Source organism: Oncorhynchus nerka, linkage group LG23, assembly GCF_034236695.1.
Source record: "Oncorhynchus nerka isolate Pitt River linkage group LG23, Oner_Uvic_2.0, whole genome shotgun sequence".
In the NCBI taxonomy this organism is placed as follows: Eukaryota; Metazoa; Chordata; class Actinopteri; order Salmoniformes; family Salmonidae; genus Oncorhynchus; species Oncorhynchus nerka.
Window position 1 is genome coordinate 45,236,231 of NC_088418.1, and position 27,951 is coordinate 45,264,181.

At 44.4% G+C, this 27,951-nt stretch overlaps 1 protein-coding gene across 1 annotated transcript in view; it reads left to right on the forward strand.

Moving 5' to 3' along the window:
• LOC115106914 (synapsin-3-like) overlaps positions 1-15,669 on the forward strand; it is a 132,196-nt gene extending 116,527 nt beyond the window's left edge. Inside the window, exons 14-17 of the mRNA XM_065008400.1 lie at positions 11,328-11,459; positions 11,647-11,677; positions 11,836-11,998; positions 13,226-15,669. Of these exons, the coding sequence (XP_064864472.1) occupies positions 11,328-11,459; positions 11,647-11,677; positions 11,836-11,998; positions 13,226-13,349 (450 nt within the window). The 3' untranslated portion in view covers positions 13,350-15,669. The remainder of the gene's footprint in view (positions 1-11,327; positions 11,460-11,646; positions 11,678-11,835; positions 11,999-13,225) is intronic.
• The last annotated feature ends 12,282 nt before the right edge of the window (positions 15,670-27,951 follow it).

The window sequence follows — 27,951 nt, forward strand, 5'->3', positions numbered from 1 at the left end:
ACCCCACTCTCCGAGGGTGTCTCAGGGGGAGTTGGGATATGTAAAAAGCACATGTTTTTATAAGAAACCACCAAATTATACACACCCCTCGACTTGGTGGCATTTAATTAGTGTGAATGGTAACATAGCAATATTGCACGCTCCTGGCAGTGGGAACCTGTTTGTGTTCCAGACAGACATTACACATGGTGCCAGGTCGCAGTTGTAAATGAGAACTTGTTCTCAACTGGCCTACCTGGTTAAATAAAGGTGAAATTTTAAAAAATGGTGACACTTCCCATTAATGAAAAGTAATGGGTGTTTACATTCGCTTCATATAGAATCCACTGGTACTGATCTCAACATGTGGGTCATTCCACTAATTCGGTGCCTTTTGAGTGTAACTTTTTTTATTATTTTTTTTACATTTTGTCACAGATCTCGAGGTTAAATACATAAATGACTATAGTAAGTGCCTATTCAGTGCCAAATAAAGTCACAGGGTTGACGATTTCATCTTAAATCAGCCATAAATCCCCTTGTGACAAGGTGAATGGAAGCAATGGAGTGGCAATTTAATGCAAGCTTCGCAAAGAAAAGTATATTGTTAAAACATTTCTAGTCTGTATCTATGTTTATTCCAGGAAGCCTGGTGAAGTTCCATGGCAGAAATAGAGCTAAAGAGGGGTCGGAACCCGGTGTCAATCAGTGATGCCTCGCAACACATCAAACCAATCAAATACCTTGCTTGGGCGGAGCTCCAGATGAGTTTCGTCGGAGCAACAGTTATGAGGACAAAAAAAATCAACAAAACAAGCACCGGTGACAAAACATTTTAGAACGTTTGTGGCACACTGGTTTTCACAGCATTTCGCTGTTCTTTTAATATGAGCTAAAGCTGCAGCAATGGGGGGAGAAATGGACTACAGTGCTGGCCATATCAATATTTAGATGTGTTTTCTGAAGTGTTATTTGGCTGTAAAGGCTAGCATGAGGGACAAGACGTAGCTAGCCACAATGAGGTTTGTATCAGGTTTTAAGACCCATGTGCAGACTGTGTAGAAGTAACAATGTTTATAGTAACAACAGGGGGAGGCAAACGATAGGTCAAGGCAGGCAGGAGTCGATAATCCAGAGAAGTGGGGCCAAGGTACAGGATGGCAGGCAGGATCAGGGTCAGGGGCAGGCAGAGTGGTCAGGCAGGCAGGCTCAGAGTCAGGACAGGCAGGAGTCAAAACCAGGAGGGTGAGAAAAGAGAAACTGGAAAAAGCAGGAGCTGAGACACAAAACGCTAGTAGGTTTGAACAAACAAGAAGAACTGGCACAGACAGACAGAAAACACAGGTATAAATACCCAGGGGATAAGTGGGGAAGATGGGTGACACGTGGAGGGGGGTGGAGACAAGCACAAGGACAGGTAAAACAGATCAGGGCGTGACAGTTTGTTTTGAGAAAAGTCAACTAACCTTGTAAGCTTCCTAGGTATAACTAACTCGCTAGCTACTAGCTAGGTCTCTTTCTCTCACGATTATAAAGCCAACAAAATGTTACTAAAAACAGAATATTATTGACCTAAAAGGTTAGCAGTGTTGGCCCAGTCGCTAGCTTATCCAGGGTCAATAAAGCTATAGGAACAACTGCAATAATTTTGCAAGCAACATTGCGAAAATGAATAAAATAAAATGAACCTCGTAAAATTTGACCTGTAATGCTCATCTCCTGTAACCTAATTGCCATCTTCTTATTTTCATACTGCACCTACTAAATTACAAGGGTTGGATTTACACTTAACAATTGTACACGTCAGTACTTAAAAGGCATCTGGTATATGCTTTGCCTCATATACATTATCTACTGGTATCATTTTAAATGAAGAACATATCTCAACATGTAAACAATGTGTGAGTTTAGCTATTTTCTGCTTCAAATGACAGATGCCCATAAGGCCAGTAATGTCATCAGACTGTAGGCATATGGCTGCATTGGAGATGCATGACATATGATAAGCTGCGAAATGGATTCACATGGCTGATATACTGAGAGAGAGAGTGACAATCAAATATAACAGATCTTACAACTAGACACAAGGGAAATGTTCATTTGAGAACACAACACAGACACACAGATACATTAGAGACAGAACCCCTTCCCCTCTTTATTGCAGGGTTGGGATATGTGATTAATCAACATTAACACTACTTTATTTCAAATTATATTTGAACAATTAAAACAATTAACTTCTTGCGTCGAGCCATCCCGGATCCGGTATCGTGACTACAGCCTCAAGCTCATTACCATAACGCAACGTTAACTATTCATGAAAATCGCAAATTAAATTAAATGAATCTATTTGCTCTCAAGCTTAGCCTTTTGTTAACAACACTGTCATCTCAGATTTTCAAAATATGCTTCTCAACCATTGCAAAACAAGCATTTGTGTAACAGTATTGATAGCTAACGTAGCATTTAGCGTAGCATTTAGCGTTAGCATTCAGCAGGAAACATTTACACAAAAAAACAGAAAAGCATTCAAATAAAATCATTTACCTTTGAAGAACTTCAGATGTTTTCAATGAGGAGACTCTCAGATAGCAAATGTTCAGTTTTTCCTGAAAGATTATTTGTTTAGGACAAATCGCTCCGTTTTCTGCGTCACGTTTAGCTACGAAAAAAATCCTGTATCCAGGATTGTGTAAATCTATCAGCAAGCTCATTAGCATAACACAACGTTAACTATTCATGAAAATCGCAAATGAAATGAAATTAATCTATTTGCTCTCAAGCTTAGCCTTTTGTTAACAACACTGTCATCTCAGATTTTCAAAATTTGCTTCTCAACCATTGCAAAACAAGCATTTGTGTAACAGTATTGATGGCTAATGTACCATTTAGCATTAGCATTCAGCATGCAACATTTTCCACAAAAACCATAAAAGCATTCAAATAAAATCATTTACCTTTGAAGAACTTCAGATGTTTTCAATGAGGAGACTCTGTTAGATAGCAAATGTTCTGTTTTTACAAAAAATATTATTTGTGTCGACTAATCGCTCCGTTTTGTTCATCGCGTTTGGGTAAGGAAAAAAATTAAATAATAAGTCATTAAAACGCAAACTTTTTTCCAAATTAACTCCATAATATCGACAGAAACATGGAAAACCGATGTTTAGAATCAATCCTCAAGGTGTTTTTCACATATCTATCGACGATAAAATCCATCCTGGCATTTTACTTTCTGTTCTGAAGAAATGGAACGCGCATGGACCAACAGATTACGCACACAGGACACTGGGCGGGACACCAGGTAAATGTAGTCTCTTATTGTCAATCTTCCAATGATATGCCTACAAACACGTCACAATGCTGCAGACACCTCGGGGAATAGACAGAAAGCGCGGGCTCATTCCTGGCGCATTCAAAGCCATATAAGGAGACATTGGAACACAGCGCCTTCAGAATCTGGGGCATTTCCTGTATGAAACTTCATCTTGGTTTCGCCTGTTGCATTAGTTCTGGGGCACTCACAGATAATATCTTTGCAGTTTTGGAGACGTCAGAGTTGTGTCTTTCCAAGGCTGTCAATTCCATGCATAGTGGAGCATCTTTTCGTGACAAAATATTGCGCTTAAAACGGGCACGTCTTTTTATCCAATAATGACACAGCGCCCCCATAGGTTCAACAGGTTAAAATACCACACTGTGGCAGGTAGGCTAGCGGTTAAGATCGTTGTGGCAGTAACCAAAAGGTTGCTTGTTCGAATTCCTGAGCCAACTAGGTAAAAAAAATCTGTCGATGCAATTGAGCAAGGCACTTGCACAACCCTAATTGCTCTTGTAATTCACTCTGTATAAGAGCGTCTGCTAAATGACTAAAATGTAAAGAATCAACACAATTCAAAATGTACAAATAAGCTAACTTGTATGTAAAGAGTAAGATGGCGCCGGAAAAGAAGGCAGGCGTTTTACGTCCCTCCAACCGATTGTGTTTTTTGTTTTTTTATTTGCGTTGTTTATAACTTACTTTTTTACTTATTTTGTACATAATGTTGCCGCTACCGTCTCTTGTGACCTAAAATAACTTCTGGACATCAGGACTGCGATTACTCACCACTGACTGGCAGAATTAACGAGTCTGACAAGGCCGACGCAAACGACATACTGCTTTCTCGGGAACAGACCCAGATCCCCGTGATTTGCATGAAGAGGAGGTGGAGAAAAAGGGTCCGGAGGGCGGGCTGCCTTCTAAGAATTCGTAGGCGATCTAATAAACCCCCACTTCCTTCCATTCTGATAGCAAACGTGCAATCTTTGGACAATAAAATAGATGACCTACGTGAAAGATTAAACTACCAACAAGACATTCAAAACTGTAATATCTTATGCTCCACGGAGTCATTGCTGAACGACGACACTATCAACATAAAGCTGGCTGGTAATACGCTGCACCGGCAGGATAGAACAGCGGGGTCTGGTTAGACCATGGACGGCGGACTATGTATTTTTGTGAAAAAGAGCTGGTGCACGATTTCTAAGGAAGTCTTGAGCTATTGCTCGCATGAGGTAGAGTATCTCATGATAAGCTGTAGACCACCCTATCTACCTAGTAAGTTTTCATATGTATTTTTTGTAGCTGTTAACATACCACCACAGTCAGAGGCTGGCACTAAGACAGGATTGAAAGAGTTGTATTGCGCCATAAGAAAACAAGGAAACGCTATCCCAGAGGCGTAGCTCCTAGTGACCGGGGACTTTAATGCAGGGAAATTTAAATCCGTTTTACCAAATTTCTTTCAGCATGTTAAATGTGCAACCAGAGGGGAAAAAACTCTGCACCACCTTTACGCGTACAAAGCTCTTGCTCGCCCTGCATTTGTCAAATCTGACCATAATTCTATCCTCCTGATCCCTGCTTACAAGCAAAAATGAAAGCAGGAAGTACCAGTGACTATGATGAAGCAGATGCTAAGGTACAGAACTGTTTTGCTAGCACAGACTGGAATATGTTCCCGGGATTCCTCCGATGGCATTGACACCACATCAGTCACTGGCGTCATCAATAAGTGCATCGATGACGTCGTCCCCACAGTTACCGTATGTACATACCCCAACCAGAAGCCATGGATTACAAGCAACATCTGCACTGAGCTAAAGGCTAGAGCTGCCGCTTTCAAGGAGCAGGACTCTAACCCGGAAGCTTATAAGAAATTCCGCAATGTCCTCAGACGAACCATCAAACAGGCAAAGCGTCCATACAAGACCAAGACCGAATCGTACTACACCGGCTCTGACGCTCATCGGATGTGGCAGGGCTTGCAAACCATTACAGACTACAAAGGGAAGCACAGCCGAGAGCTGCCCAATGACACGAGCCTACAGGACGAGCTAAACTACTCGCTTCGAGGCAAATAACACTGAAATATGCATGAGAGCACCAGCTGTTCTGGAAGACTGTGTGATCACGCTCTCCGAAGCCAATGTGAGTAAGACTTTAAATAGGTCAAAATTCGCAAGGCCGCAGGGCCAGACAGATTGCCAGTACGTGTCACTGCGAGCATGCGCTGACCAACTGGCAAGTGTCTTCACTGACATTTTCAACCTCTCCCTGTCCGAGTCTGTAATAACAACATGTTTTAAGCAGACCACCATAGTGCTTGTGCCCAAGAACACTAAGGTAATCTGCCTAAATGACTACCGACCCGTAGCACTCACGTCTGTAGCCATGAAGTGCTCTGAAAGGCTGGTCATGGCTCACATCAACACCATTATCCCAGAAACCCTAGACACACTCCAATATGCATACCGTTCCAAAAGATCCACAGATGATGCAATCTCTATTGCACTCAACACTGACCTTTTCCCACCTGGACAAAAGGAACACCTATGTGAGAATGCTATTAATTGACTACAGCTCAGCATTCAACACCATAGTGCCCTCAAAGCTCATCATTAAGCTAATGGACACTGGGACTATACACCTCCCTCTGCAACTGGATCCTGGAATTTCTGACGGGTGGTAAGGTTAGGAGGTCCTGGACTTCCACCCCCAGGTGGTAAGGTTAGGTAACAACACATCCGCCTCGCTGATCCTCAACACAGGGGCCCCTCAGGGGTGCGTGCTTAGTCACATCCTGTACTCCATGTTCACTCATGACTGCACGGCCAGGCACGACTCCAAAACCATCATTATGTTTGCTGATGACAACAGTGGTAGGCCTGATCACCGACAACGATGAGACAGCCTATAGGGAGGAGGTCAGTGACCTGGCCGTGTGGTGCCAGGACAACAACCTCTCCCTCAACGTGATCAAGACAAAGATGATTGTGGACTACAGGAAAATGAGGGCTGAACATACCCATTGTCATCGGCGGGGCTGCAGTGCAGCAGGTTGACAGCTTCAAGTTCCTTGGTGTCCACATCGCCAACAAACTAACATGGTCCAAGGACACCAAGACAGTCGTGAAGAGAGAACGACAAAAATTATTCCCCCCCCAGAAGACTGAAAAGATTTAGCATGGGTCCTCAGATCCTCAAAGGGTTCTACAGCTGCACCATCGAGAACATCCTGACTGGCTGCATCACTGCCTGGTATGGCAACTGCTCAGCCTCCGACCGCAAGGCACTACAGAGGGTAGTGAAAACAGCCTAGTACATCACTGGGGCCAAGCTTCCTGCCATCCAGGACCTCTATACTAGGCAGTGTCAGAGGAAGGCCATACAAATTGTCAAAGACTCCAGCCACCCTAGTCATAGACTGTTCTCTCTGCTACCACACGGCAAGCGGCACCAAGTCTAGGTCCAAGAGGCTTCTAAACAGCTTCTAGCCCCAAGCCATAAGACTCTCGAACACATAATCAAATGGCTACCCAGACAATTTGACTGAAACACCCAGTAGAACTAGAGCAGGGTTGGCCTGATCCGATTGTAACAGGTTTATACACTGGGTTATGTTTAACTGTATTTTTTGTGTACATTTTTTTTAACATACAGTGCCTTTTTGTTACAGCTTTATTCTAAAATGTATTAAATTGTTTTTTTTCCCTCATCAATCTACACACGATACCCCATAATGACAAAGCAAAAATAATACAAAATTGTTTGTTTTTTGCAAATGTATTAAAAATAAAAATGGAAATATCACATAAATATTCAGACCCTATACTCAGTACTTTGTTCAATCTTGGTTTCATCAGACCAGAGAATCTTGTTTCTCATGGTCTGAAAGTCCTTTAGGTGCCTTTTGGCAAACTCCAAGCCTTCGCCTGGCCACTATACCATAAAGGCCTGATTGGTGGAGTGTTGCAAAGATGTTCTCCCATCTCCACAGAGGAACTCTGGAACTCTGTCAGAGTGATCATCAGTTTGGGTTCTTCGTCACCTCCCTGACCAAGGCCCTTCTCCCCCGATTGCTCAGTTTGGCCGGGTGGCCAGCTCTAGGAAGAGTCTTGGTGGTTCCAAACTTCTCCCATTTAAGAATGATGGAGGACACTGTGTTCTTGGGAACCTTCAATGCTGCAGAAATGTTTTGGTACGCTTCCCCAGATCTGTGCCTCGACACAATCCTGTCTCGTGGCTCTACGAACAATTCCTTCGACCTCATGGCTTGGTTTTTGCTCTGACATACACTGTCAACTGTGGGACCTTATATAGACAGGTGTGTGCCTTTCCAAACCATATCCAATCAATTGAATATACCACAGGGTGACTCCAATCAAGTTGTAGAAACATCTCAAGAATGATCAATGAAAACAGGATGCACCTGAGCTCAATTGCAAGTCTCATAGCAAAGTGTCTTAATACTTATGTAAATAAGGTATCTGTGTTTTATTTTTAATACATTTTCAAAAAATCTAAAATCCTGTTTTCACTTAGTCATTATGGGTTAATGTGTGTAGATTATGAGGAAAATGTATTTAATCTATTTTAGAATAAGGCTGTAACTTAACAAAATGTGGAAAAAGTAAAGGGGTCTGAATACTTTCCGAAGGCACTGTAGGTAGGTCTACACATATAACTCATGGCATATAGGATATAACCTTAATCTCTTGGGAAATTCATTGGGACCTCTTCCTTTATCTGCAAACAGGCTTTCATTGCTTTTCATATCTAAGGACAGAAAAAAATCACAAAGAAACAGGCGTCATTATACTCAAATTTGACAGCACTAAATATGATGTTGCTAGTATTTGTTGAGGGCTCTGCTCTCTACAATCATACCTCACAAACTGGAACCACTACGTCTCCCTCAATGGCCACACTTCAGACTCAGCTGCAGTTATAGAGGGTGTCCCCCAGGGCTCTGTGCTGGGTCCCTTACTCTTCCTCATCGACATCCTCCCCCTTGGTCAGATCCTCTGTCACTTCAACCTTGACTTCCACTGCTATGCCGATGACACCCAGATCTACCTCAGCACCAAATCCCTCCTCAAACCACCTCTGACCCACATTGAATCCTGCCTCTCTGCAATAACACTGCCTTAAGCTCAACAGTGATAAAACAGAACTCCTCCTCCACCCTCACCAAAGTTGGCAACCTCACCCTCACCATTGACGACACCACTGTCTCTCCCTCCCTCCATGCTCGAAACCTTGGTGCCATCCTGGACTCCAACCTCTCATTTGACCACCACATAAGACAGACTGTCAAAACATCATTCTTTCACCTCCGCAACATTGCCAAAGTCAGATCTTCCTTCTCCCGTCCTGCCGCTGAAACTCTCATACGTGCATTCATCTCCTCCCGTCTTGACGACTGCATCTCACAACCCTCCAGCATCAACTCAAGCTCCCTCCATAAGGTTCAAAACTCTCCTCACCCACACCAAGTCCTGGCAGTACATCAGTGACAGGGCCTTCTCCAGGGTTGCTCTTAGGCTCTGGAACTCCCTCTCTCCAGCCATCCATGACTCAGAGTCCATTACTATCTTTCAGTCTCTCCTAAAGCCCCACCTCTTTGACAAGGCCTACCCTTAAGGATTGCCCCTCCACACACCCGTACAAGCAACAAAATATACTACCAAGACACTCCTCTCGTCACCATACTGAGCAGCACCTAACCCTTACCCTACCCCTTACCCTACACAGGGTTCATATCCAAATCCCAACCGCCCCATACACTGATTCATTACACTCTTTCCCTTCTTTGAGCCCACCCCTCTCTTTATTCATGTCTTGTTTCGTCTGATGTTTTGATTGGTCTCCTGTTGTTTTTCTTTTTCCATTTCTATGATTGTAAAGCGACTTTGGGTCCTTGAAAAAAGCGCTATATAAGTGTGTATATGTATTATTATCATCAAGCTGTATTCAACTGAAATCGTTTGCACGAATAGTTCAACAACACATTTTTGGCACACATACTTGGGCATGCACTGGGCACTTGCCATTCCACATAAAAAAACAAACATTACACACCATCATAGAAATCATTTAGCTAAAGTAAACAAACAACAGTAGCCTCTTTTGGAGTTTCTGTACTGCCCATCCCGAGTACAGACTGCACCATTTCCAACCCTTAATCTTTCCATCCCAGAATACAGTGTACAGACCAGCAGCAGAGAACACTGTGCAGCCCAATGAAAGAGGGGGAAAACAACACCTCTCCTCTATGTTCTAATACTAAAGGGCAACTAACTGCAGCCTTGTCATCTGCTAGATGAGTCTATATCCCAATAAATCACCAGGGTGTAACCGGTACTCTGGCTGCCACTGCACCACGTTTGAAGTGGCTCCTGGCTTGCAGTGGGTCCCGGCTGCAGCTGCCAGTCCTCCAGGGCTCAGTCAGTCCCAGCCCCTTATGGTTATGGCCAGTGGTGGAAAAAGTACCCAATTGTCATACTTGATTAAAACTAAAAGATACCTTAGTAGAAAATGACTCATGTAAAACGGAAAGTCATCCAGTGAAATACTACTTGAGTAAAAGTCCAGAAGTATTTGGTTTTAAATATACTCAATTATCAAAAGTAAATATTATTGCTAAATATACTTAAGTATCAAAAGTAAAAGGACAAGTATAAATAATTTCAAATTCCTTATATTAAACAAACCATACCTCATAATTTTCTTGTTTTTTTGTTTACAGATAGCCAGGGGTACGCTCCAACACTTAGACATAAGTGCTTTTGGGTGTCAGGGAAAATGTGTGGAGTAAAATGTACATCATTTTCTTTAGGAATGTAGTGAAGTAAAAGTACAAATTTAAAAAATTATAAAGTACAGATTCCCCAAAAAACGACTTAAGTAGTACTTTCAAGTATTTTACTTACTATTTTACTTACTAAGTATAGTACTTTACACCACTAGTTATGACTAAGGGGCCACACTGCCAGGCACATCACCTGCCCAGTTCTCTTCCTTCTACCCATCTCCCAGCTCTCCCAGCTGCACACACGCACACTCACACACACACACACACACACACACACACACACACACACACACACACACACACACACACACACACACACGCACGCACGCACGCACGCACGCACGCACGCACGCACACGCGCACGCACGCACGCACGCACACATACATACAGACACTCGCCTGTGTACACTGTGTACATGGGGCACATGGATAAAAGGAGTTCTGTCTGTTTACAGTTTGCTCTGGCCACAATACGTGCAGTGGCCTGATCCCACTCTGGGGACATGACACATGCATTCTGCTGGCAGTGTTCCCTCTGTTTCCTCCCTCAGCCTGTGAAACAGGCTTTCCTCTGTTTGTTTTGGTTCTCATTTGGCGTGGCATTGGCACGACCCTCTCATGCAGAGGAAAGCATGGCTGGTGGATTGGTGGAGAGCCACATGCTTTGCGGAGATGGTTTCAAACAAAGCACATGTGTTGTGATGTTGAAATGCTACGGTGGGGAAAGTGTGTGTTGAGTCAATTATCTATGTGGCCGTGCAATGTCCTGACATCCAGTGTCCACCCATAAGTTACGAAATAAGTACTAAATGTACGGAAATAATGACCGTAATATTTTGATGTATTTGATGTAATAATATGTCACATCAATAAGTCACATCTCTCATGTTTATGCCTATAGTACTATAGTATAGTATAGTGTGGTATACACTATAGTATACACATATACACATATCAGTAGTCACTGTGCTCTAACATCAAAACTGCAGTGAATTTCACCCCCTCACCATCATCTTCATCAGGCATAGCTGCTCAAATAAGATGTTCCAATACTGCTCTCTAGTGGCAAGAATGAAGTCAATCACGTTGAATGGATTTACAGTGAATTTCCCATTTACTTGCATTGACTCAGTCGAGAATCCCTGCCAATACTGTCCGTGTAGTTGTTCTTCACTCTGATTGGTGTACCTCTCCTGTGTCATCTAGGTGATGGACAGTTCCATGCCTCTGATTGGTGAGCACGTGGAGGAGGACAGGCAGCTGATCACTGATCTAGTGATCAATAAGATGTGCAGCGTGCTGCTCGGGATCAACACACCACAGCCCATCGCTGTGAAGGTACATCTCTTTCACCTCCTCTCCAGAGTGTAACACTATTATGGATTTGCATTTGAATTTATCATCTAGATTTGATCTCAGAAGTAATGAAGAATTGCTTCAAATAAGCCCTTGTGTAGGGAGTATATCAAACCAACCATGCATCATGCACTATTACTGTCCATTTCCAATGCTTTTCATTTCACAGCCACAGACGACCCAGCCAAGAAGGGCCCAAGGTAAAGAGACCTCCATCGACATCTTATCACCAGTTTGATTGCTACAACATTTGATTGTTGTTGTGGTGAATATTGAACATTATGATAAGTGTTGAGAAATACACATAGTAGTGCCTTGAGTCTCTAAGACGAAACACGAGTGCGTGTTTGCTCTGCAGGTGGGCATCGCTCTGGCTCTAGTTCTCCCTCCCAGTCAGCCCAGGGTTCTCCTCAGCGAGCCCGCTCAGCTAACACCTCTCCCAGCCAGGCCTTCCAGCCCGGACCCATCCCACCTCCCGTTACCACCGGCCCCTGCTCCCAGAAACAACCTCCTCAACTGAAGTAAGTCAACGCATCAAGTGCCTTAAATCTCATCTCCATGGTCATAGCTGATGTTAACATGGGTGTGTAATACGAATATTAACTTAACAGAAGAATATAATTAAGCAATAAGGCAGGGGGGGGGGGGGGGGGTGGTATATGGCCAATATTACACGGCTGAGGACTGTTCTTAAGCACGACTCAACTCTGAGTGCCTGGATACAGCCCTTTGCCATCATGGTATATTGGCCATGTACCACAAATCCCCAAGGTGCCTTATTGCTTTTATAAACTGGTTACCAACGTAATTAGAACAGTAAAAAAAAAGAAAAAAATTGGTCATACCCGTGGTATACGATGTGATGTACCACGGCTTTCAGCCAATCAGCATTCTTGGCTCAAACCACCCAGTTTAGAATTTCATATGTTGGCCACACCTCCTCGGGGCTTATTGCTTAATTAGAATAGTAAAGAACTTTACTGTGCTAAGTACAAGATCTCTTAAAAAACCTTAAACTGTCGTCTTTTCATTAAAATATTTACTTTCTGGGTAAAACTAGGAATATATCTACTTGGAGCAGATCTGTGCAGATGCCACAAATGGCTGCTAGATAGAGACTTTGTATAGAGATTTTACCGCTCCTGTAGCTCGACACTTCCTGTTTACAGAAATACTCTATTATAGTCTCTGACATGCCCACATTTGTTCCTGTTTAACGGCTGTTAATAAATGGCCTGCATTTGCAGGATGCTCAGCTCCAGCCACCCCTTCAGATAATATGTGATAAAAGTGAGTTTTGATTCTCTCGTAACTCCCTAGCTCAATGTGGATTGGCTGTACATGGCAAAGGGGTTGTCTGTAGGGCAATTTACAACTAGATTTCTCCACAACCATTGCCCAGTTTACCTCCTGGCTCGGATACACAACTAAAGTTTGACTGTATTTCTGTCCAAGCTGACAGTCGTTGGCTTTGCTATAATACACATGAACACGTCTCTTCTAAGATTAAGCTTCTTTGTCCAAATCTAGTTTGCCTTAGAGAGCAAAGTGCACTAGTTTATTCCCTGTTGTGTGTGCTGTTGGCCAGCCTCTGTTGATCAAACTGCAGTAGCAAAGTTGGCCCGAATATGATCCCCTCGCCCCTCTTCACACACGAATGCACGCAAACATACACACACATACATCCACCATCTCCATGTTGCATGCCCCTCAAGCCTCAGCCTCATTCTCACTTTCGCGCCTTGCAGCAAATCCCAGTCGCTCACCAACACCTTCACTGAGACCCTGAAAGGGAACGCCACGGACGACGAGGCCAAGGCAGAGACCATCCGCAGCCTGCGCCAGTCCTTCGCCAGCCTCTTCTCCGACTAACTTCAACAGACTCCTCATATCCATCCGCCTACTATCAGCCATTAGCCATCGGCCTCCAGAAGAGCTCCAAGCTACCCATCTGTTACAGAGCGCTCAGTCAACCCACAGAGCAGAAGCTTCCTGTCCACCACTTCCTACTTTCTGTTATTATCCATAAATGGCAGGTAGAGAGCATCCACCTCTCAGAATCATCCGTCAAATAACAAAAATACTAAATTGGGTTATAGTTCATCTTGTACTGCTTGGTTGGTGTAGTTCAGATGTCAGTTTGCATTCTGTTTGTCATTTCATCAAATGTTCATCATCTGATTCATTCTTTTGTTTTGGTCATAATGTGTTTATCAACTTCAAGGATGTTGATATACTTTGGAAGATAAAGGATATATTGCAGTATTTAGAAATGACCCATAATAGTGTATGAGCTCGGTTCACCAGCAATGCTTAGCATCTTGCCAGTCTCATTTCACAGAAATACTATTGCCATGTTGATTGGCTGATTTAGTTACTATATAATTATTTGTGATTTTGCTTTGGCATTTGATTACCAAAGTGATTTTTGATTAAAATTCCTTGTATTAGGTCAAAATAGTTTAGGCTATATACTGTACCTGTCAATTTGCAATTTTACGAGACGGAAATATTATCTTAAGTCTTCCATCACAGACAATTCTTCCCTAAGTTCTAAGCTTATATGAACTATCCAATGTAAATAGCGCTATGAACTATTTTTTAAATTTAGGGCATATGATTCAACCCCCCCCCCACCATCACATTATAATAGAGAAGGACAGACTAATCACATGACTGGTTAGTTTATTCTTTTGACTTTAAGTGCAAACATTTTAAGTCTCTGCGCCCAAATTGATTTTCTGTTTAAGGTATAATTTTTGACTGGTATGAAAAATGACAATTCTATTTCATGGAGTGAATATTGTCCCCATACTTTATTTTTAGTAATTGCACTTCAAGTCGCACTATCAGCAATATGGGTGAAATTAATCTTGCTCTCCAACTTGATTTAAATACATTTAACAATTATTAACATTGTCTTTTCACTTTCAAACTGTATTTATTGTCCTGAACATATATGCCAATCATAGTAAGGTATTATTATCAAAATGGACCAAATTATGTGTTTGTATTTTAAAACCTGTGTGTTTGAATGATTTTGTCTCTGTTAAATGTGAAATGCTTCTACAATTCAAAGTACTGAATACTATGAAAAGCCATAACAAAACTATGATTCACTGAAAATCTTGATGTCGATAAATCAAAATGTTTACTCGTTATCACTGTGAGTGTTAGTTATGCTTCTAAGAATTCAATCGTTTTGCTTCTACTAGTGATGACTTATAGTGTACATGGTATAATGCTGTAAACTTGTGAATGCCACACCTCCATATTTGGGTGCCACACCTCCATATTTGGGTGCCACACCTCCATATTTGGGTGCCACACCTCCATATTTGGGTGCCACACATCCATTGTGATTTATTTACTCATTTGTTAATTGACCATTTCAGTAAGCAAATAATGTTAATTAACTACTGAAGAAATTCAGAATTGAGTGGTGATGAGGTCACCTAGTAACTACCTCAATTCCAGCAAGCTGTGATGCTACTAGTAGTTACCACTAATACTCTGGAGTGGGTGAAATTAAGACAAAAAAAAGGGAATGGCTTTTCATTTGACCTAATCTGTGTGTCTGCATGTAATCCTACAATTTGAATCCTAACATTCATACAGTAAAGTTGATGTACTGTGCTGTCTCTCAAGTAGTTATTCTCTGTTAGTAAAAGGCAATACACCCATAGATGAGTATACTATCTACAGTCAATAACTAAATGAATATGACATGGGTTTTCATATCACGATTTACATGTCATTGCAATGAAGAATTGAACGGCAATAGCCATTATATTTAACGGCAATGGCCATGTGTTTATTAAAGTGGGCCCAATGCCATTCAACAGATGCTCAGAAGTCATCGACACCACCGTTGAATAGCCGTCCTCCTCTCTTATTTCCTATCTAACAGAACTTACCGTCACGTGTCCTCGTATGGTGAGCATCTGCTGGAAGGCATTGTGTGCCCCCCCCCCCCCCTGTGTGTTATTGACATAAGTGTGGCATGAAAACTGACCCCCGGTGTGCCTCTGGTGGAACAACGTCATGTAAATAATTGCTGTTGTCTGGCTGCTTATAATGTATGAAGTGTGCGATGCATAATGTGTGTTTGTGTTATTAATGCAAGTCATTGTAACATTGTTTTGTTTATTTGTTCAGTTTTTATTAAAAGTGACATATTTTATTACACTTACGGTGGTAAGTCTTGTATTTGTCGTGTTGACAAAGCAGCGTAGAGTGCTGGGTAGCGATGATTATAAACCCCTGTTATACAACCGTGTAATATCCCATTCTCCATCTCAGGTAGTGTAGAATGCATAGCATCGTGTCCCCATTGTCTTTGTCATAAGAAATACCCTGATACGTGATCTTCAGGAAGTGAAACTCATAGAACACAGAGGATTTACAAGGTGAGTGCCCACCAACCAATTTATGACAACATTGGAATTATTGCCACTTTCCGTTGTCTCTGACTGTCTGTCACTTTCTATTTAAAGCATAAAACTTTATTAACTACCACCAACCCTCTTTCTGTTACTGAAGTCCCAGCAGTTTCATAGATTTCAGTGCGGGTGTCTGATCACAGACATGTCTTCTCCATTTAAGGCTGTTACTGTGAGTCCTCTGACTTCCCTAAGAAGCACAGAACTGATTTACTGATAATCCCAAAATTCCTTCGACTCAGATTAGACGTTTACTTGAGTTGGCGTGAGGTTGGTGTCTAGGAGTAGGGCAGGGGTAGGAAACTCTCCGGCCTCCGGCACTCCGGGATACATTTTTTAAAATGTAGTAAATAAAAGAATGTACGGCACTACACCACACTTAGCTACTTAATTGATCAGGGCCCGGTTTCACAAAAGCATCTTGAGGCTATATTCATTTCAGAACCATAGGATCCTATGGTTCTAACAATGAACTTAGCCTTAAGCTGCTTTTGGGAAACCGGGCCCAGTTCAGTGGTTTGCCTAAATTAAAACCCACCTGGTCTTTAAAGTTGGTTAAATACATTTTAAAAAGGTAGTGCCAGCGGCACTACGGCATCCCTGACGTAGGGGTTTGGCAACAGCCCGGGCCCATTCCAGAACAAATCGTTTTCTGGATTCCTTACTTTCCTATGATCTGGATGGTTCAGAGGTGAGTAAGTGAGTGATAAAGTTAATGTCCCTCGGGCGAGTGTTCTGTGACGGATCTAAAGCTCTTGATCCACAGCTTAGTTTAGACGAGGATTAAAAACAGGATTAAAAACATACCTGTACATATCAGCTGAGTAACATTACACTGGCCTCAGTCTCTGTAAGGAGATTCCTTTTTAGTCAAAGCACTCGTTTTAGTGCACTCCATATAATGAACATGACCTCTAGCTCCTCGGTTGCAGGTGACTAGTGTGAGGTGGCATATATGAATATTAGGTGCTGAAAGAACCCATACCATGGTTTCACCCTCATAGTTGTGGAATGTGTAGAAATTATAACTGCATCCTCACTGTCCAATTCTGAGTTTTAGAGTGCCAGGGTGGAGACAAAGGGACTGCCTGTGCATGTCACTCATAAGTAAATCATCATTAAAGGTGATGACGTAAGGCCACAGAGTTATTTGACTGGCCTCTGCAAGGGATATTTGAAGGTGTATATGGTATTCTTTATAAAATACCTGTGATGGAATGTTTATTAAATTATGTCATGGCTTTAGAAGCTTCTGATAGGCTAATTGACATAATTTGAGTCAACTGGAGGTGTACCTATGGATATATTTCAATGCCTACCTTCAAACTCTTTGCTTTACATCGTGGGAAAATCCAAAGAAATCAGACAAGACAAAAAATTGTAGACCAATACAAGTCTGGTTCATCCTTGGGAGCAATTTCCAAACGCCTGAAGGTACCACGTTCATCTGTACAAACAATAGTACGCAAGTATAAACACCATGGGACCACGTAGCCGTCATACCGCTCAGGAAGGAGACGCGTTCTGTCTCCTAGAGATGAACGTACTTTGGTGCAAAAAGTTCAAATTAATCCCAGAACAACAGCCAAGGACCTTGTGAAGATGCTGGAGGAAACAGGTACAAAAGTATCTATATCCACAGTAAAACAAGTCCTATATCGACATAACCTGAAAGGCCGCTCAGCAAGGAAGAAGCCACTGCTCCAAAACTGCCATAAAAAAAAACAGACTACGGTTTGCAACTGCACATGGGGACAAAAATCGTACTCATCATTAAGGAAGTTAAAGCTTGGTCGCAAATGGGTCTTCCAAATGGACTATGACCCCAAGCATACTTCCAAAGTTGTGGAAAAATGGCTTAAGGACAACAAAGTCAAGGTATTGGAGTGGCCATCACAAAGCTCTGATCTCAATCCTATAGAAAATTTGTGGGCAGAACTAAAAAAGTGTGTGCGAGCAAGGAGGCCTACAAACCTGACTCAGTTACATCAGCTCTGTCAGGAGGAATGGGCCAAAATTCACCCAACTTATTGTGGGAAGCTTGTGGAAGGCTACCCAAAACATTTGACCCAAGTTAAACAATTTAAAGGCAATGCTACCAAATACTAATTGGAGTTTGCACAAAATCTTGTGCTGACCAGATCCCAGCAACACATCCTCAGCATCTCCACCCCACCTGAGAGAAAGGAGTGACAGGGTCCCCTCAACAATGCCCCGAGGCACTGTGCGGTCCCCCGCAGCGGGCGGTAATGGTGGCGCTTCGGGTGCAGCCGGTGGGAGTTGAACCACCATTGAAGAGGCCGGAGATGGAGCAGGCCCAGGGGAATCAACAACCAGGCCGCCGTCAGCAAGCCCAACAGGCGTTGGCAGGTTAGGAAGGATACCATCTGCCCCTCCCGAAAGTGGTCAAGGCAAGATAAGATCGCCTGAAACCTTCTGGTGGGCTGGCAACTCTCATGAAGACTGAGTCCAGTTCCATGCCAATGAAGGCCACCCTCTGGGTTGGCGTCAGACGACTCTTCTTGTTGTTTACAGTAATACCCAGCCCGCCGATGTGGGTCAGGAGCATGTCTCTGTCTGACAGGACCTGGGTCCTGGTTGGGGCACAGATCAGCCAATCGTCCAGGCAATTGAGGATCAACAACCAGGTGCCAGGACAGCGTCCATGCACTTTGTGAAAGTGCATGGTGCCAAGGAGAAGCCGAAGGGAAGAACCGGGAATTCGTAAGCCCTCCCTTCGAAAGCAAATCAGAAGTACTGCCAATGAGCAGGGTGAACAGGAACATGGAAATACACATCCCTCAGGTCCAGCGTCACAAACCACTGGTCCCTGTACACGGCCTGCAACACGCGGGCTGGGGACAGCATGTGGAACCTCAGTACCTTTAAGTACCCATTGAGGTTGCGGAGGTCCAGAATAAGTCGAAACCCTCCGTCTCTTTTTGGGACCACAGAATAGAGTAGAACCCACCTAGACTTTCTGAACTCGTGATCCACCGTAAGCCTATATCCACCCAGCTTATTCTGTCAAGCTGAGGGACCTGAGGTAGATTCATGTCCTTGTCTCCTTTCCTTCCCTACAGACCAGGAGGAACTGACCAGGTGTTTCAGATGAAAGAATGTAGGTCACTTAAGACAGTTTCCCAAACTCGGTCCTGGGGCCCCTCCTGGGTACACTGTTTTTTGCCCTAGCACTACACAGCTGATTCAAATAACTAACTCTTTCAGGGCAAAATACGTGCACCCGGGGGGCATGATTTAAGAGCCCAATGAGTAGATTGAGACTCAGCCATAAACAAATAATAACACATATAATACACATATAATAATATGTGTATTGCATTCAGAGGAGGCTGGTGGGAGGAGCTATAGGAGGACAGGCTCATTGTAATGGGTGGAATGGAATTAATGTAACAGAGTTAAATACAGTATGTGGTTTCCATATGCTTGATGTGTTTGATACCATTACATTCATTCCATTCCAGCCATTACAATGAGACTGTCCTCTTATAGCTCCTCCCACCTATAATTACATTCCATCCCTCTAGATCTGTGATGATTATCACTGTGCTGGGCCAGCGTGGTCTTGCACTTGCATTCTTCAGGGAGTCTATCTAGTCACCCATCTGCCACTGAGCACTGCCTCTGGCCCCCATGGCCCTCAGATAGACACACATGGACTGGTTGACTGTTCCATAAAAATAATAAACATATTTTAAGTATAAATAGATTACAGTTGCTTTAGTGGCAACTAATATGATAATTGTATCTGGAAACCACCAGAAAACAGAACAGAGTATCTACTATCTATCTAAAATCTACAGGGGAAAAAAGTGTGTGCTTGCAGGGATTTTAGTCTGTCAGTAGAAGGCACTGCTCCCAAACAAACCAATCCAAACCTACATTTCCAACAGGCTTCTCTGATTGCTCAACCAGAGTACTTCCAGCATGCTGTCAACTTAAATTACAGGGACTAGGTCTTTTTTTCTAATCGACTATGTCTCTCTTTTGTCAGTATTCAACTAAACACCACTTCTGGTCTCTAGGTTTTCATGATCATGGATTGCACGGCAGCTGTTCACGATTGTTATTTTTCAGGTCTCAGTGAAATTAATATTGATTCATGTATCACATCTGAATACATTGATATTTGGAAATGATCCACACCTATGTGCAGTTATCCAAAATTCCCACTTAATGCTACAAATGCTGATTGTTCATTCAGAATCTGCTCAATGACAGTATATAGTAGACACAGTGAGAGTAGGAGAACAAAACTGTAACATTCCAAAGGAAGGTATTTTAGTGAACCCACCTGTGAATGACGTAGAAATGCCAGTCTTTTTGTCCCTCTCATCCTAGTCCCCAACCACACTTGCCCCTCAAGGTCTGAACATGCGTCACAGGGATCTTTTCATATGATAAGATCCTCCCACTCTTGGGCATGTGTGTGTGCGTGTGTGTACCGTACCTACGCTATCTCCCAGATCTGCATATTGTGTCGGTCACCATAGAGAGAAAGGGGGGGAGAATCTCCTTAGGTTAGAATCAAGGGAAGGCCTTGGTTGTCATGGTAACTGCAATGAGAGAGAGCGAGAGAGAGAGAGAGAGAGAGAGAACGCTTAAGAGTTTTAAAGGGAAGGCCACCAAGATTCCAATTATCCTCTAACCAATTGTTGTGGTTCTCTTTATGTGCCCGCATTTATGAGATGGAAATATTTCCTCCTCTGCCAGTTGTCCGTAGCCTCCCTACACGCGCTTGTCTAAGCCACCGTCCTTCAGTGCTTCCTGCCATCTATACCTAAGATGACATGATAATAGCCGGTCATTATAACATGACTGTATAAAAGCCTAGGGAATGGATATTGTGCAATGGGATTTATCAAATGTGTTATGCTTATATATTATGATATATCAGGGCTATTCTGACACAGTATGAAGGTATAATATGACAGTCATTAAGCATTACATTGGTGAATCGTTCCTGTTGAACAGCACGCTACTGAATGCCAGTGTGGTCCCTCTGTGAGAATAACCTGTAGTATTATATGACTAACTTGTCAAAGATGACATGAATTCTCATCTCCGTTAGGTATTCATCAAGATGTCAGAACAGAACAGTCTGTCGTTGAAGTAAATTCAAGATAACTTCCTGTGTATTTTGTCTGCAGCACTCAGAGGAAAACCATCATTTTCCATGAAAGGGGGCAGGAAGAGCTGCAGTAGCTGTTATTCGATGTGGCCTATATCAATTCACATAGTCTGTCTGTTATTGACGGAACATTATACCCTAACCATAGTGATTTCATTTCCTCTCCTGACTGTGTATCTCTACTGTTATCCTTTCTGGGTTTTATTTTTACCCCCCCCCCCACACACACACACACACACACACACACACACACACACACACACACACACACACACACACACACACACACACACACACACACACACACACACACACACACACACACACTTTCATAATAGAACGTTTTTCATCATAATGGTCTGGAGACTGTGGAAATTGTATGAGAGCATGAAATGTGTTTTTGTGTGTGTGTGTTGAGTATGCATGCATGCATATGTGTGTGCTGCTTGTGTGCATGCATGCATTCATGTTCATACTCAATTTCCTACGTTTGATTGCAAACGTATTGTTGTGGTTCTGCAAATGTTTGCAATTTTCCCTAGTTAAACAGGATGTCCAGCATGGGGATTCTGACTGGCCTAGAGTAATAAAAGTAGACAGATTTAGCCAAGTTCTTTTCACAATAAGTCACTGGGCAGAACCCAGGACAATTATGTACAGTAGTACTTGAACTAAGTCATAGACATGCAATTGTTATAGATGACAACATATTTACATGGCAGCTCAGTTCATGCTGCAATTCTAATAACATGTAAGCTACCAGTAGCTGTTCGTACTAGAAACAGCCATTCCAAAGGGACCAATTTTACCATGGCCTGACCCTGCCAATGGATGGCAGGGTTATAATAACTGTGATTGAAACATGGAACATTATTTGTGATACAAATGAAGCAACAAAATTGTCAGTTTGAGTTCAAGGCCAGATGGCAGCAACATGAAACAAAACTGCACTTTGATGTGGCACTGTTGTATCTGCGCTGTTGACATACATTTTATGCCAAAGATACCATGAGGGCGAAAAGGGAGACGCACACACACACACCCCCAAGCCTCCTGTAGCTGTTAGAGTCCGCTGGGATTCTAAAATAGTGTTATCTGTCTGCAGAGATAAATATGGTAAAATGGACCCAAGGCAAACACAGCAGGGTGCTACTGTATTAGCAGGAAGTGTTGCCACTGGAGTGTGTTGTGCTGAATGACAGCAGGTGGGCTTACCCCCAGAGCCCTGAGAATCTTCATAACTAGGCCATACATATAGATGAGATGTCTGCAGCCCACAGGATCAACTAGTCACAGATTTACTTTCCACTCGATCACTAGATAGATCCAATGTTAGATCCCATGTTCTACAAGCGCGCTAGTTATGATTTAAAGGACCCTAACAGTCATTCTGATTCCCATGTAAAACAGCATTTTGCGTTATGAAAATATCACCCATAAGAGTTGTTTTGGATAAAAATGCTAAACATTTCAGCTTTTTTCTTTCTTCTCGTGGCTAACTACCAGGAAGTTTGAAAAGAGGCTAAGTGGGCAGGGAGCTTATATTCATGAGCTCGCCTTGACTGACAGCTCTTTGAAATGTCAAGCAATGTGGATGCAGTGTTGCAGTAAAAACATCTCAAGCAAATTTGGTGATACACAAAGCAACTCAAAACAACATTGAAATTGCACCAATGCTGTCAAAAATATACAACCCCCGTTTGGCATGTCTCTTATAATGCAGTTTACAGAGAAGGGGTTGAACCAATGCCTCATACCTTTTAAAGGGTTAATAAATTGTATTATGATAAACCGTAAGTTCTCCTCTCAGGAGACCTCTGTGTGTGTGTTAAAACCTGTTTTGAGTGTTGTGCCCTTCAGACATTATCAGAAGGCAAAAACCGCCTATGCTCATACTCCTTCTGTCTGGGCCCCACCGTGGCTATCTGAGGTTCTGAGAATACGACTGGTTTTCTGAGAACACAAGGCTGCCGCAGGCCTGATGAAAACAGCCACCTGTCAGAAGATGCTTAGACTCGTTCACCTTGTTATGACCCTATACTTGTGATGAAAGGTCAAGTTTCGGTCAAACCCACTTCTGAGCTTTTAATTGCTGACAAGATGGTTGCTGCTGTCACGGGGAGGTTAGATTTATTAAAATGTTGTTGCCAGGGAAAGTCACGCAAGGGAAACTGGGGAGGCTATATAAGTTACAGGATGTCTTAGACACTTTGCAGAACCTGGGGAGAGCTATCATGTACTGTACTCTGAACCAACTTCTGTCTGGCTCTCCAGTGGGTATGCCCTCCCAGGCCCACCCCATGGCTGAACCCCTGCCCAGTCATGTGAAATCCATAGATTAGGGCCTAATTTATTTACTTCAATTGACTGATTTCCTTATATGAACAAGTCAAATCTTTAAAATTGTTGCATGTTGCATTTATATTTTGTTTGACACGGGGGAGTTTACCAGTAACTTTATGATCAAACTTGATTAATATACAGTTGAAGTCAGAAGTTTACATACACTTTAGGTTGGTGTAACGCTCGTCTTCCTCCTCCTGACTGGGGGGCGGCTTTGGCAGCTCAGGACAGACGGGCGACTCTGGCAGCTCAGGACAGACGGGCGACTCTGGCAGCTCAGGACAGACGGGCGACTCTGGCAGCTCAGGACAGACGGGCGACTCTGGCAGCTCAGGACAGACGGGCGACTCTGGCAGCTCAGGACAGACGGGTGACTCTGGCAGCTCAGGACAGACGGGCGACTCTGGCAGCTCAGGACAGACGGGCGACTCTGGCAGCTCAGGACAGACGGGCGACTCTGGCAGCTCAGGACAGACGGGCGACTCTGGCAGCTCAGGACAGAAGGGAGACTCTGGCAGCTCAGGACAGACGGGAGACTCTGGCAGCTCAGGACAGAAGGGAGACTCTGGCAGCTCTGGACAGGAGGGAGACTCTGGCAGCTCTGGACAGGAGGGAGACTCTGGCAATGCTGGACAGGAGGGAGACTGGCAGCACTGGACAGGCGGGAGCACCTGGAGGAAGGAGCGGAGAGACAGCCTGGTGCGGGGAGCTGCCACCCGAGGACTGGTGCGTGGAGGAGGCACCGGATAGACTGGACCGTGGAGGCGCACTGGCTATCTGGCTGGATACTCCCCTGTGCTGGCGAACCGGGGACACCATGTGTAGGGCTGGTGCCATGTACCCCGGCGCGAGGAGACGCACTGGAGACCAGATGCGCTGAGCCGGCTTCATGGCACCTGGCTTGATGCCCACTCTAGCCCAGCCGATAAGAGGCGCTGCAATGTAACGTACCGGGCTATGCCTGCGCACCGGGGACACCGTGCGCCTCACGGCATAACACGGTGCCTGCCCGGTCCACCTCTCTCCACAGTAAGCACGGGGAGTTGGCGCAGGTCTTCTACCTGACTTCGCCACACTCCCCGTGTGCCACCCCCCAATACATTTTTGGGGCTGACTCTCGTCCCAGCCGCGCTGCCATGCTGCCTCCTCATACCACCGCCGCTCAGCTTTCGCTGCCTCCAGCTCTGCCTTGGGGCGGCGATATTCCCTAGCCTGTGCCCAGGGTCCTTCTCAGTTCAAAATCTCCTCCCATGTCCAGGAGTCTTGAGATTTCTGCCGCTGCCCGTTACCATGCTGCTTGGTCCTTGGTTGGTGGGTGATTCTGTAACGCTCGTCTTCCTCCTCTTCTGAGGAGGAGTAGCAAGGAACGGAGGACCAATGCGCAGAGTGGTACGTGTTCATGATGAATTTATTAAACACAGAACACTAAAACAAAAATAACAAAGAGAATGACACGAAATGAAACAGTCCTGTCTGGGGACATACACAAAGACAGAAAACAATCACCCACACCGCACAGGGGGGAAAAGGCTACCTAAGTATGATTCTCAATCAGAGACAACGAACGACACCTGCCTCTGATTGAGAACCATACCAGGCCAAACACAAAAACACCACATAGAAAAAGGAACATAGACAACCCACCCAACTCACGCCCTGACCATACTAAAACAAAGACATAACAAAAGAACATAAAGGTCAAAACGTGACAGTTGGAGTCATTAAAACTCCTTTTTCAACCACTCCACACATTTCTTGTTAACAAACTATAGTTTTGAGGACATCTACTTTGTGCATGACACAAGTAATTTTTCCAACTGTTTACAGACAGATTATTTCACTGTATCACAATTCCAGTGGGTCAGAAGTTTACAGACACTAAGTTGACTGTACCTTTAAACAGCTTGTAAAAATCCAGAAAATTATGTCATTGCTTTAGAAGCTTCTGATAGGCTAATTGACATAATTTGAGTCAATTGGAGGTGTATCTGTGGATGTATTTCAAGGCCTACCTTCAAACTCAGTGCCTCTTTGCTTAACATCATGGGAAAATCAAAAGAAATCTGCCAAGACCTCAGAAAACAAATTGTAGACCTCCACAAGTCTGGTTCATCCTTGGGAGCAATTTCCAAAACACCTGAAGGTACCACATTCATCTGTACAAACAATAGTACACAAGTACTATTGTAGAAACTTCACACTCAACGGAACGACTTGATTAGGGTAGTGTCAACAACGCAGCTAGCCTACCTCAGCAGTACTGTATCATTTTAATCATTTTAGTCAATTAGATTCTTGCTACGTAAGCTTAACTTTCTGAACATTCGAGACGTGTAGTCCACTTGTCATTCCAATCTCCTCTGCATTAGCGTAGCCTCTTCTCTAGCCTGTCAACTATGTGTCTGTCTATCCCTGTTCTCTCCTCTCTGCACAGACCTTACAAACGCTCCACACCGCATGGCCGCGGCCACCCTAATCTGGTGGTCCCAGCGCGCACGACCCACGTGGAGTTCCAGGTCTCCGGTAGCCTCTGGAACTGCCGATCTGCGGCCAACAAGGCAGAGTTCATCTCAGCCTATGCCTCCCTCCAGTCCTCGACTTCTTGGCACTGACGGAAACATGGATCACCACAGACAACACCGCTACTCCTACTGCTCTCTCTTCGTCCGCCCACGTGTTCTCGCACACCCCGAGAGCTTCTGGTCAGCGGGGTGGTGGCACCGGGATCCTCATCTCTCCCAAGTGGTCATTCTCTCTTTCTCCCCTTACCCATCTGTCTATCGCCTCCTTTGAATTCCATGCTGTCACAGTTACCAGCCCTTTCAAGCTTAACATCCTTATCATTTATCGCCCTCCAGGTTCCCTCGGAGAGTTCATCAATGAGCTTGATGCCTTGATAAGCTCCTTTCCTGAGGACGGCTCACCTCTCACAGTTCTGGGCGACTTTAACCTCCCCACGTCTACCTTTGACTCATTCCTCTCTGCCTCCTTCTTTCCACTCCTCTCCTCTTTTGACCTCACCCTCTCACCTTCCCCCCCTACTCACAAGGCAGGCAATACGCTCGACCTCATCTTTACTAGATGCTGTTCTTCCACTAACCTCATTGCAACTCCCCTCCAAGTCTCCGACCACTACCTTGTATCCTTTTCCCTCTCGCTCTCATCCAACACTTCCCACACTGCCCCTACTCGGATGGTATCGCGCCGTCCCAACCTTCGCTCTCTCTCCCCCGCTACTCTCTCTTTTCTTTCCATCCTATCATCTCTTCCATCTGCTCAAACCTTCTCCAACCTATCTCCTGATTCTGCCTCCTCAACCCTCCTCTCCTCCCTTTCTGCATCCTTTGACTCTCTATGTCCCCTATCCTCCAGGCCGGCTCGGTCCTCCCCTCCCGCTCCGTGGCTCGACGACTCATTGCGAGCTCAAAGAACAGGGCTCCGGGCAGCCGAGCGGAAATGGAGGAAAACTCGCCTCCCTGCGGACCTGGCATCCTTTCACTCCCTCCTCTCTACATTTTCCTCTTCTGTCTCTGCTGCTAAAGCCACTTTCTACCACTCTAAATTCCAAGCATCTGCCTCTAACCCTAGGAAGCTCTTTGCCACCTTCTCCTCCCTCCTGAATCCTCCTCCCCCTCCCCCTCCTCCTCTCTGCAGATGACTTCGTCAACCATTTTGAAAAGAAGGTCGACGACATCCGATCCTCGTTTGCTAAGTCAAACGACACCGCTGGTTCTGCTCACACTGCCCTACCCTGTGCTCTGACCTCTTTCTCCCCTCTCTCTCCAGATGACATCTCGCGTCTTGTGACGGCCGGCCGCCCAACAACCTGCCCGCTTGACCCTATCCCCTCCTCTCTTCTCCAGACCACCTCCGGTGACCTTCTCCATTTACATTACATTACATTTAAGTCATTTAGCAGACGCTCTTATCCAGAGCGACTTACAAATTGGTGCTTTCACCTTATGACATCCAGTGGAACAGCCACTTTACAATAGTGCATCTAGGTCTTTTAAGGGGGGGGGGGGAGAAGGATTACTTTATCCTATCCTAGGTATTCCTTAAAGAGGTGGGGTTTCAGGTGTCTCCGGAAGGTGGTGATTGACTCCGCTGTCCTGGCGTCGTGAGGGAGTTTGTTCCACCATTGGGGGGCCAGAGCAGCGAACAGTTTTGACTGGGCTGAGCGGGAACTGTACTTCCTCAGTGGTAGGGAGGCGAGCAGGCCAGAGGTGGATGAACGCAGTGCCCTTGTTTGGGTGTAGGGCCTGATCAGAGCCTGGAGGTAGTGAGGTGCCGTTCCCCTCACAGCTCCGTAGGCAAGCACCATGGTCTTGTAGCGGATGCGAGCTTCAACTGGAAGCCAGTGGAGAGAGCGGAGGAGCGGGGTGACGTGAGAGAACTTGGGAAGGTTGAACACCAGACGGGCTGCGGCGTTCTGGATGAGTTGTAGGGGTTTAATGGCACAGGCAGGGAGCCCAGCCAACAGCGAGTTGCAGTAATCCAGACGGGAGATGACAAGTGCCTGGATTAGGACCTGCGC